We start from the raw sequence: 12,695 nt of genomic DNA on the forward strand, positions 1-12,695 counted from the left end.
CTGGGGAATTCTGGGAGTTGAAGTCCACAAGTCTTAAAGTTTCCAAGTTTGGACACCCCTGGTTTAGGTTATTGTATTAACTTTGAGCACTAAGCATTGAACAGGGGGCATTGAAATAAGATAGACAAGACAGATTTTCCACATTCCCATACTAGTAAGGACACAACCTCTCGGTTTAGAACGCTGTTGCATTTTCTTTCTTATGTAACTTATATAAATCAGGGGTGAATTGCTGCTGGCATTGCTGCCAGTTCGTTTCGTGCCTGCGTGCACAGTTGACTATAAATTGTTCTGAGCATGCGCAGAACATAAAAAAAATACTAAAAAACACAGGGGAACCAGTTCGGGGGAGTGGCCAGCTGGGTCGCTCCCGGTTCTGCGACCCAGCCCAAAATATCACTACCGGTTCGCCCGAACCGGTGCGAACCAGAAGCAACTCACCTCTGATATAAATGGTATTGGTAAGGTATTAAATCTTTTCAGGGAATAGGTTTTTGGTACAGCACTCAGAGATGCTAATTAAAAAATTAGCTCAATTAAATACTCTTCCTATCAGACCATACTCATAATAGCAGGAGATTTCTCTTCAATCTTTATGGGGATCAATGTTGAAGACACATTACTTAAATTAAAAGTAGGTTTGCCTAAGCCCTAAATATTAGTTTAAAAGACCATAATATAGAAGATCAAGTTTGATTCATTTTTTTCAGGTTACCCAGAAGTTATCCAAAAAAGTCAAGGAGACTGAAGATCAACTTTATCCTAAATTTAACGCAATGAAATCACATGATAACCTTTACAGAAGCAAGCACTGATTCCTGGCGTAACTAGAAATTGTATATATTATAAGAGACTCATAGCACAGAAATTGAAATTGTTGTTTGGACTGCATTAGTCTTGGTCTTGACTCTTTATAAAAGCAATTCTGGGAATCATGAAAAAAAAACAATCTCTTTAGCATCAAGGAGAACTAAAATGGATCTGTTAGTCAAATTTAGCAAGATGGAATTTATTATTTTCCAGAATATAAAAATCAAAAAAGAATTTAGTCAATGCACAATCTTGTTTAACTTCTTTCTAGATGGGAAATGACAAGCAGGGGCACTTATAATTTCTTTGAAGGTTTTTTGCGGGGGAGGGGGAGGGGGTTCACGGTCAAAATAAACAGCAGAAATTGTCAGCGTCATCCAAAAGTTCCATAAGGTCTGATATCACTAGATTTTATATTGTTGTCCTCTGAGCTACTTGAAAATGAATGTTGATGTGATTAAGCAAATTAATGTAATATTAAATGTAATGTAATATTCCTAGCCTGAAAACAAACAAGATACTTGGCTATTCCCACCTGCTAGGAAAGCTGCAAGTACAGTCATAATTGGTTATACTTAAACATAATGGACACCATGTAGTGTATTCCATATATATTATCTCGATCATTCTATGGATTTTCATACTCTAACATTAAAATTTGCATACATATTTCATTTTGTGATTATTATTTTTTAATTATTTCTTAAGCTTCTTCTTTTTAACCATTATCAACCTAACATTTACTATCAGCATATTGGACACGACACAAGATCAAAAGGTGATACAGTTGTCATCCACTCCCTAATATATGTGGATGAAGATTTAGAGAAGGGAAGAATGTGTTATGAGATTATTAGGCTTGATTTTCCATTTTCCATGCAAAAGAGCACAAGGGTCATATTAGGGATAGGCTCTAGTGTACACTTACCCCTCTGCCCATCAGGCCATTGTTGAAAGGAAGGCCAATAAAGCTGAAGGCTGCCTCCTGTATAAAATATGGATTCAGGATTCGGATCTCATGGGGCTCTCTTGGAACATGGGTTGCCACAGACTTCCAGAAGCCATCAGAAGCACTCTGTAAAAAGGCAAAGGGCCATTGCAAATAGTTAGAGAACCTTAGTCCTGGTTTCCTTTTGAATTCACCAGCACTGTAGAAAGGAAATACAAATTAGGAACTGCATCCAGAATCTAACGGTTAATTGTGAGGAAAAATTGGGAAACAATGTAAGAAATTAAAATAATGGGCCTGTTTCAACTTATTCTTATTTGGATCTTTAAGACAGGTTCTCTCCACAGATTCAATTATCTTTGGAAATTACATCTGATTTATAATCTAGGCCTTGTTAATGAACACAACTGTTTAGAAAAAAAGAGGGGGCAATGCATATTAAGAGGAAAAAATCACTAGTAGTGTACCTTGCCTGATCTCACACAGTAAGCACATTTGGTTAGAGCAGTGTTTCTCAACTTTGGCGACTTTAAGTCCTGTGGACTTCAACTCCCAGAATCCCCCAGCCAGCTAGCTGGGGGATTCTGGGAGTTGAAGTCCACAGGACTTAAAGTCGCCAAGGTTGAGAAACACTGGGTTAGAGGATTCTCTGGGAATTCAAGGACTAGACATGAATTAAGAAAGATTCACTTTCAGAACACTAACAAAGAAACTGCAATAACAAGAAATCAAATTCAGATTAAGGGCATTTTAATTTTGATTGAAATACTGTACACAATAGCTACAATAAATAATTTATACGGGGAGCTTTCATACTTCAAGGATTTTATTTCAAATTCATATTTCAAAAATTTTACACAAGGCATGCTCCTCTAATGGAATACAACTCCTTATGGAGAAGAACAGTGGAAAGAAGAGATGCATTCAAGAATTGCATGGATATGAACATATATCCCTATCCATGCAAACTTTTTTGCTTTTCTGGAATAATGAGAAAGATGAAACTTCACTCAAGTTGTGCTTAGAATAAAAAAATATGACCCCGCTGCGCTGTTCCCTAGACTGACCAACAAGATTGGTGGTATATCTTTTTGTTTTCACAGTGGGCTACATAGACAGTGTGCTCTTTTCACTTGTGGGCTGTAGGGAAAAAAGAATGTCTAGAGAAAAAAAACACCTCATAAATCCAGGCCAGGGAGAACTCTGACATATTAGGAAACTCTCAGCTCATGTCTAAAATGGATAACACATCTTTATTTGCTATAGTTTGGTCTCTGTTTCTTATGGTGCCCATGGGAAAAAGAACTATTTGAAAATCTACAACTGAGGAAAGATTAGTTGAGGCATATTAAGTAGTTACAGAGTATCTACCGCAGCATTGATTTCACCCAAAACAATCCATTAAAAAAAAAGTTAAAAAAACATTAGTCCCAGAACTTAATGAGGCATGTAAGATTGAGATCACACTTCCAATAAACTCCACCAACACAATTCTCAGTGGATCTAGAACATACCAATTTCACAACCCAGTAAAATGAGAAATTGCTCGAGGCTGTATCTGTTTCAAATTAAAACATGCAACTGTACAATTAACAAACTGTTTTTAATAATTCCCATGAGTCATTTATTATCACCTGCTTCCAAAAAGTGTTGCAAAATCTATTGGAATTTAATGATCCAGTGGGCACTGTACTGTTTCCTATTCTCCCTTTCCTTTTTTCTCTCCCCCCCCCCCCAATTATCCACTGAGACTCTTTATGGTTATCTAGCAATGGTTAAAATGTACAATATATGGGAAACATTTTCCTGATAGATGCATTGAACCAGGAGAATACAATATGTAGTCCTTGATTTACAACCACAATTGAATTTCTGTTGCTAAGCAAGAGTGTTGTTTGCGCTGTTGGAGAAGACTGCTATAACTTCCCATATACATTCAAATACTTACATTAAAAACTTCTGCATAAGGCCAATCTCTATTTGGTGACATAGGAGAAGATCATGGGATATAAAGCAAATGATTAATATAAATAGTAATATTTGCATAAGCTATATTGTAATAACACTTGAATATTGTATATGACCTAGGTCAGCAATATTCATATGGCAAATGTGTGTGTGTGTGTGTGTGTGTGTGTGTGTGTGTTCATGAAAAAATGTTATTACTGATGTACACGACTTATTACTTTAAAGATGAAACACTTGCCTCTCCAGCCCAAAAGAAATCATTTTGGGGAATCAAAGTTCAAAGAGATATATCATACAGATCAGCAAGTATTTGAGTATATTGATATGGAAATAAATGTAAATGAAAACTGGATGGGAGAAATGTTGCAGTCTCCTGGCAGGGGGGGACACCCTCATTTGTTTTTACACTTAAAATTTAATTAATGCATTTTATTTAATAAATGTAATCACACTAGCTCTATTCCCCTAACTAGTATGCATTCTCTGATTGGGTAACATAATTTATGTGGCTAGTTGAGAAAGCAGGAAGCAATAGGCTGTGTTCTTAGAAGCGTAGATTCCAGTTGAAGACTACGTTGGGTGAGTTTTGTCTTAATTTGGGCTTTGTCAGGTCAAAAAAATATAGTAAATTTGATTTAAAACTATTGAAGACTGCTTAATAATGAGTTTGCAAAATTGATGGCCATCAGCCACATGAAGTCTCCCAAAGCCTTGAGCATGATTACTCTGTGGTCTCAATGATCAAACATGGAGGTGATAATATCAAGATTTGGTGGTTCTTTGCTCTCTCTCAGATCCGGACAACTTCCCAGCATTGAAGGACACATGAATTCTGCTTTACATCAGAGAATTCTTTATCAGAATATCAGGCTATGTGCCCATCAGGTGAACACTAAAACAATAATCCAAAATACACAAGTAAATTTAAAAGAGAATGAATTAAGAAGAGCAATTACAATGTTTTGGAATGCCAAAGTCAAAGTCCATGTCTAAATGCCACAATCCTCAAATATTACTGAGCTGAAGCAGTTCACCATGGAGAAATGAATCAAAAGTCCTATACAGTGACATAAAAGACTGACTACTAGTTATAGGAACCAAATTGCATTTGGCAACTAGAGATGATCCAGCCAATTACTAAACCTAAGAAGATAATTAGTTTTTCACACTGGCATGTTGGGTGCTTTTGTGTATGAAAATAAATAATTGTTTTTTTTTTAATTCTCTCTCTCTCTTACACACACACACACACAAAAATTCTGTAACATTCAGTAGCAAAGATTGCAAAAATTCAAAAAAATCCAAAAGAAAGCAAATACTTTTCTATGCATGAAATATTTAGAATTATAAATTTCTTTCTTTTTGGGATGAGGACTCTCTTCAGGATAGGGAGCTGTAATCACCCCAACTGTTGTGCAGTTAATCTGACTCCCAAGAAGCAGAACTTAAGAAGACTAAAGAGTAGATCTGCAAGGACTCATAGATTTATCTTTAATTTTATCCTAAAGTCGAAATGATACAGTATTTTTATTCTCAATGCATTTTGAAGATACAATAAATATTTTTTTTAGCCAGGAGGCATATTTTGAATTCTAATAATAAATTGTAGCACTCATGTAAAATAGCCATCAGGACAGAGGCTCATCTTTTCAGTGACATGGAAAATGTGACCAGTCTTAAAATATCCATTTCCTTAAAAGTAAACTGATAAGGGTGCTCCCTGCTCTCTCTGTGTGTGTGTGTGTGTGTGTGTGTGTGTGTGTCTGTCTCTCTCTCTCTCTGTCTCTCTTTCTCTCTCTCTCCAAAATGCTCTTTATTCTTCAACTTAGCTTCACTGCTTTTTTTTCCCAAGAAAGGCTAACATGACCTTGGGCCAGTCGTTCTTTCTCAGCTCAACTCATCTTACAGAGTTGTGGTGGGGAAAATAGGAGGAGAAAGGAGAAAGTTGGTCATGTTCTCTGCCTTGAGTTATTTGTAAAAATAAAAAAGTTGGGAAATCTGTCAAATAAACAATGTTTGGAAAGTAACAGTTTCAATGAACTGAAGAGGAAAGCTTCCGCTCTGCCTAGAACAGTGATGGCAAACCTATGGCATGCGTGCCACAAGTGACTTCTGGGTTGCTCGGAGGGTGGTTTTAGGCGCTCCGAAGGCATCAGGGAAGCCTCCGGACGGTCCCTGAAGCCTTCGGAACGCTTAAAACGACCCTCCGAGCAACCCAGAAGTGACTTCCGGTTTGCTCAGAGGGTGGTTTTAAGCGTTCTGAAGGCTTCAGGGAAGCCTCCGGACGGTCCCTGAAGCCTCCGGAGGGCCTCCGGGGGGGCGGGGAGGCTCGTTTCGCCCTCCCCAGGCTCCTATAAAGCCTCTGGAGCCTGGGGAGGGCGAAAAAAGCATGTAAAATGGGGGGCGCACGTTGTGCGCGCATGTGCACTGGGGGATCGCGCATTGTATTATGGGTGTGGCATGCCCGCATACGATCCCCCCCGCTCCCCCAACTTGTGGCACACGAGCCAAAAAAGGTTCGCCATCGCTGGCCTAGAACTTAGCTAAATTGGGCAAAAGACTGGAATCGGGAAAACACTATGCCTCCTCCCACAAGTGAAGTCATATGTGTATCAGAGTTTTGTTTACAGAAAAATACAAGTCAAACTTCTAAAAAGTACTTGAATCAAGAAAGAGCCAGAGATGTGTTAGTTATGAGCTAAAGCTTGTAAAATAGATTTGGGGAAATGGAATCATTTTATCTAAGGAAGTAGGCATCAAAGCACATACAAACTGAGTTTACTTATGCCTTCTCCAGAATCTCTCTATGTCCAGCCCAGAGTGGAATGTATTCTGTCACTTCAGCAAAGACATGATGCATGGAAGAGTATGTACAATATAAACAGAAGAGCAATTAGAAGATGGAATACCTGGTTAGTATCTTAGCTTGCAAGTGAATGGATGTATTTCCCTCTCCTTTGAACTTGTCAACATTCAGCCTTCTCTTTCTACAGGATACTACAATTGTTTTCATTATCAGATGGGGAGTTGCATTCTTAGAGCTATTTGATTTTCTGGCAAATGCATATGCCAACAGTAGTTGAACAAGATAGGATTAATTTGAGAAATTTTAGGGAACCCTTCTTGATGTTAGCCAAACGCCTGAACCTGACAGAATTAAGGAAAAGCTCTACTGAGGGTGTTTAAAGAAAGAAAGGTATCTTAAGAATTTGTGGAGGATGATATTAGCACTGCTAGTTTTTCTAATCCTTTGTATTAATGTGTTGGATATGCTCGGAAAGAAAATGCTCGTCTATTTTTCATCACAGAAAGCCAAAGAAACAAGCATAAAGAAGTCCTGTTGCTAAACACTTTCCATGCACTTTGTTTACCGATATCCCATTAAGTCACTTCCCAGAAAACTGACTAAGTTTTATATAATTATTTGCAGAAGGAACTATTTCCTTCAGTGAACAGTGAACTCTCACAACAAAGAATATTTGCAATCAAAGAGAGTTACATTATGAAAATAGAACCTGAACAAAACAAAAACGATGGAAATTTCCTTGAACCCTCCCCACCGTTGATTGCAAAAAGATCAGAACACATTGGATAGCACCATTCCAACTAGTTGGTTGTATTAAAAGGTATCAGCAGCAGCTCACTTCATCATAAGAGAAAAATATCCAAAAGAAAGGAAAGAGAGCGATAAAATAATCCCCAAATACATAAAAAAGCCAATGAAAGTCAAAAAGTGAAACAAAATTACAAAAGCCACTTGCTCACAAAGCACATTTGCAATCAGAGCACTCCCTCTTCCTCTGCTGGACAGAACCGAGGGCTGGCTCTTGACAGTCTTCCTAAAGCCCGGGAAGGATGGAACCTTATGATGAGATTGCTAGCTGCCTAGAGCAAGAAACCTAGAGCTTAAAAAAGAAAATTCCCAGAATCTCTGATCAAGAGGCACATCTCAACCCTTTTCCTCTCTTGCACACAAAACTCAATAAGCAGTGTGAAAAACTGCTCTAATTTCCGCCTTCCCCCTATACTAATAGCAGGGGAGTATGGGAGCTGTAGTCTAAAATATCTGGAAAGGTCCAAATTCTAGTTATAAGAAATCAGACCTTTTTATTATAAGGAATGAATATGGAAATAGTAAAGCTAGTGTTGCAATCAGAGGCGTTTTTTCTTTCTCTGGTGGACAGAACACAGAAATCTGGACAGTTTTCTTAAAGCCCAAGAAGGATGGAACCGTTAAAACCATATCTCCCAGCTTGCAACAGGTTGAGAAATGGAAAACAGAGCTAAAAGACTCGCTGCCTTTTATTTTCCTATATTCTATCCATACCAGCTAGTCATTAGAAATAATTTTGTAATACTGGGCACTAATATCTAAATTGTTATTCTTCCCACTTCATCACTATTTCATGTCATGTCTTTTTACCGTGTTTTCCCCAAATAAGACAGGGTCTTATATTAATTTTTGCTCCAAAAGACGCATTATGGCTTATTTTCTGGTTAGGTCTTACTTTGGGGGAAACCCAGTACTAAACGCCTCTGTCTGCTGATGATATTAACTGGGGCTTATTTTGGGGATAGGGCTTATATTACAAGCCCTATCATGAAAAAATCATGATAGGGCTTATTTTCTGGTTGGGTCTATTTTCGGGGAAGAATATTGGCAATGATTATGACAACTGTGGTGATTTTTTTTTTAGCTGAGGAGGCGAGTAAAGATATTTTAGAAATATTTTTGTCAATAAATAAATGAAAGTTGGACCAAAGAATGAAAGAATAGGGCATTGCTCTTGGGTAATGTTTAGCCTAGTGTGCAATAATATCTAGCACGAATCAATTTGTTAACGTGAATACAAATTCACTAGGATTTTGCTTTATTAATAAGTTTTAAGCAGAAAATACTGTATGTGGAAACAGAGAAAAAAGTTCTAAACCAAGTGCCAAGGAGAAAGAAAACGTTATGTAACAAAGTAAAAAAAATGGGCAGAAGATCAACAATGTGTTTCTTTCTGTCACAGATAAGTGCCAAATGAAAATCGTCACCTGTTGTATCTATTGCAGTCACAAAGTGATTATGAGCAAAAGAATCCTGCTAAGGAGGACAAAAATACAAAACGTCTAGGTGAGATTAACAGAGTAAACAATCTTTATAGGATTAGAGTTTGTAGGTGTCATTGTCATGTTAAAACCAAGAAGCAGGTGATTGACAGTATGAAAGAGGGAAACAGCAGAGAACTAGGGTTGCAAATTGATCAGCTAAGCAGTGCAATCTTGTTTCTATATTAATGCCCACCATTTTCATTGGGATGACTACATCCTAGGTATGCACAGGATGCCACCCTGATGAATAAGCAGACCCCTTGGAACATGCGCCTGCATACACACAAATATACTCCACAATTTGAAAGGTCAAGAAGGAGTGAAGGACTCACCACAAGCATTCATGTGTAAAGCAAGTTAGGAATGTCCATCAGAATTTGAGGGTAGCAATTTGACTTTGTACATGAGGTGAAGGGAACACCAACAGTCACCTCCTGTGTGGAACACCTGCAAATACTAATGACAAGCAATATTGGTTGTGCACAGCAGACAAGAACAGCACTGAGGCAGGGGCAGGAGCAGATGACTGTGTGCCTGAGACCAACATGACTGGGGTTCTGTTCCCCACCCAGTTCTTCAGGGAGAAGAGTTTTTTTCTCCTTAGTTCTTCATGGAATCTACTCAAGCCTTCACAGAAACCTAGAGTTCCATGAAACCTAGTTTGAATGATCCTGACCTAGAACTTTTGGGTAGAGAAGCATACAAATGAAATCAATCAATCAATCAATTCTAACCAGTAGTCAGAAAGCCACTAAGGAGTGCAGAGCCTATCCTGTGCATTGTGTTGAGTTTCTTATATATGATTGTCTTTCTGCTGGGCAGAAGATATGAGTGTACAATTGTTTCAATGAGTATCTAGCTTCCAGGGAGCAGGTCTGTTCCTTAAGCCATTATGATAATGGAACTGGATAAACTGGCTGATTATCCATACATATCCCGTCAACAAGAAGAAAACTACAAAAATAGGGGAAATACATCTATACGAGAATATTTGGGGGGGATGTTGTGTCTGTGTAAGTCAAACTCATCTATAACGTCTTGGCTATATTTGTTCTTCAAAAGTTATATTGTCCCCAATTTAGTGCTCCCCAGATGTAGGTGTAGGATGTGGGAATAGATCTGCAAATTAAAGGTCAACATATCAGAAAGACACTAAGTTGAAGAAGGCATGCTTATGATGCTCCTTCAGATATGCTTTATTTATTTGAACTGCATTTTTCCCCTTGAGGTGCATTGATGAAGTTATCAGTTACTTCCCTGGATAAAAATGTATTTAGTGGGAAAAACTCAAAAAAAGGAATTCCTGAAGCTATGCAAAAATGCCATTAACCCACAAGGAAATACGCAAAGAAGGATCTTCTAGGCTTATTCATAATTACAGAAATTAAGGAGATGTCTATGAATATTTTGTTCCTCTGTATATTAAAGGATAATAGTACATTACACACAAATATATATATATATTAAAATCCCATTGGTGTGTTTTTTAATGTTGCATTTTATTATTTATTGTATTTTAAAACAACTTTTCAGATAGTTATTGCTTCTAACACCAACTCAATTTTTCAAGTTTCAAAGCACTTCATAATCTGCACTATAGAATAAGTCAGCTTTGCAGGAGGGAGGATTATGGATGAGACAGTAGCTTGGTTAAGGCCTCCTAGTGAGTGCCTGGACAGAAGCTTCATCCAGACCAGGGGCTTATTTACAGCTCAATCTCTTATCTACAACACTAATCTTATATGGAGAGAGAATTCTCAGGTTACCACTTCGGTGCTCTAAATCACTTCTCTCAACCCCTGCCCCCATATGTTCCAATTATGCCTCTGCAAGGACAAACATGCACACAGAGATTCCCCCCAGGCTATGGAGACCCTAAGCAAAGAAGTGCAAGATAGATAAAGTGTTAAGCATTCTTGCAAACACCTTACTCAAATGGAAAAATTAAGCAGTTGTCAAGTTCTAGAAATAACAATGTAGGGTTTCTATTACAACTGCTTATGTGTAATATTCTGGGTGGTAAAGCACGGAAATTTCTTCAACTAAGTTTTAGAAGTTTTAACTCAGAACTCTATTGTGCATTATGATAAACTGTACTTACAAACTAATTTGTTATGTTTTATTACTTTTTATACCGTAGATCAATACTCGCATACAGTATTATATACCCTGGATGCACAGTCAAAAACCAGAATGGTTAGATCAACAAGAAGAGAACAAACTTTGAATATAAAAGCTGCTGTAAGAGGAGATTTCTGCACTCTATGCTCCAGGAACAAGTATGTGAAAATTACAAAGAACAACAAGAATTTGAATGGAGACCTGCCCAGAAGCTTGGAGTGTATTGGTGCAAGTAATTTGCGTTTTTCTTCTTTGTAAGACCCCCCAACCCTCCAGAAGTACATGTGCTTGTTTTTCCCCACCCAACGAGGAATGCAGTTATTCAATCCATCTCAGCAATGCACAAGGATAGGTAGAATTAACATAATGACAACTGGGATGTTTTCTGCCAAAACGTAGCTTGGTAAAATCTGAGGTAAGTACTTCCACTGGGCAACTTGAGACTCATCAGGTTACATATGTTCCCAAGGAGTACAGACAAGGAAGTATGACAAAAAATAAAATAAAAATAAAATAAAGAGATTCTCAATACACTGGCAAAATGTTGTGACTATGTATTCTGCATAATTTTCAAGTGCATGCAATAAGTGGCTCCCAAACTTTCAATTTCACCTATCTTAAAGTCCCTCAAACAAATGTAAGGTCTGAGAATTAGCGTGCAGAATTTATTTTTGGGCCTGAAAGAAAATAGAAAAGTTTTAAAGGTTAGGAACTTATAGGTAATCTTGAGGTTACAATGTCAGTTGTGACTAGGATTACCTTTTCTAAGTGATGCTGCCATAAAGCGTGACATCACATGACACATCACTTAGTAACAACAATTATGGTAGCTGTCCTAACCCCAGGAGCATGTGCATCATTAAGCAGGAAGCGACGGGAGTCCCAAGCAAGAAGTGTGTTGTGGGGAGTGGGATTTGCTGCCGAAAGACTCAGTGAAATACAGGCTGACTAGCAAAGGCTTCATGCTGGTTGAGGGAGGCCTGGAGGGGAAGTGCTATGAAGTAAGAGAATCCTATGATTTTGTAGGCTCCTTGGGAGAAAAAGTGATAAGAGCACTTACTCTAGTGACTTGCAATCTTCCTTGCCAGCTTCCCCATTGACCTTGTTTGTGAGAAGCTAGCATGGAAGGACATTTCTCCCAAGGAGCCTACAATGGAGTACAAGATCCCAGGATTTTCTTACTTCAGAGCACTTCCCCATCCAGGCCTCCTTCAACCAGCATGAACCCTCTGCTAATCAGCCTGCGTTCCAATGGGTCTTTCTGCAGCAAATTCCACTCCCCACAGCACCTATAAACTTCCCTATTGATTTTGTTTGTGGGAAGCTAGCAGGGAAGGACTCAAATGATGCTCACACAACATCAGCTTGCCTGACGATGTAATCACAAACTGGGCACAGCTGGAACTTTGAGGACTAGTCACAAATCAATTTTTTCAGCACTATTAACTAGTAACTTTGAATGGTTGCTGAACAAATGGATATAATCTGGAGATTGAAAGTACTCCATTAACCAAGTATATTATACGGAATTTCTGTTTGTGAAATCTTATTTACTTTGCTATTTTACAGTACATATATTTCTTGCATGTTTGCCATGACCTAGATTTTTATCTGAAAGGGAACTTTGCATATACCTTCTCCAAAACCAAGATTCACTCCCCATCTGTGCTAGCAGCCAGTAGATTTTATACATCTTTTCCTACAATGTCTTGACAAAGAAAATATTTCAAAAATTATTCTAACCACAATA

General features: G+C 38.0%; 1 protein-coding gene across 4 annotated transcripts in view; it reads right to left on the reverse strand.

Annotated features, from left to right (window-relative positions):
- Positions 1-12,695, reverse strand: part of ST3GAL3 (ST3 beta-galactoside alpha-2,3-sialyltransferase 3) — a 234,831-nt gene that overhangs the window by 44,613 nt on the left and 177,523 nt on the right. For 3 of the 4 annotated variants that reach the window (XM_081946126.1, XM_081946124.1, XM_081946125.1), the window contains one exon: positions 1,739-1,885. The exons of the other annotated variant lie outside the window; for it this stretch is intronic. In XM_081946126.1, the coding sequence (XP_081802252.1) occupies positions 1,739-1,885 (147 nt within the window). The remainder of the gene's footprint in view (positions 1-1,738; positions 1,886-12,695) is intronic. 4 annotated transcript variants of the gene reach the window in all.

This window comes from Natrix helvetica, assembly GCF_964273705.1.
Source record: "Natrix helvetica genome assembly, chromosome: 3".
Taxonomy (NCBI): domain Eukaryota; kingdom Metazoa; phylum Chordata; class Lepidosauria; order Squamata; family Natricidae; genus Natrix; species Natrix helvetica.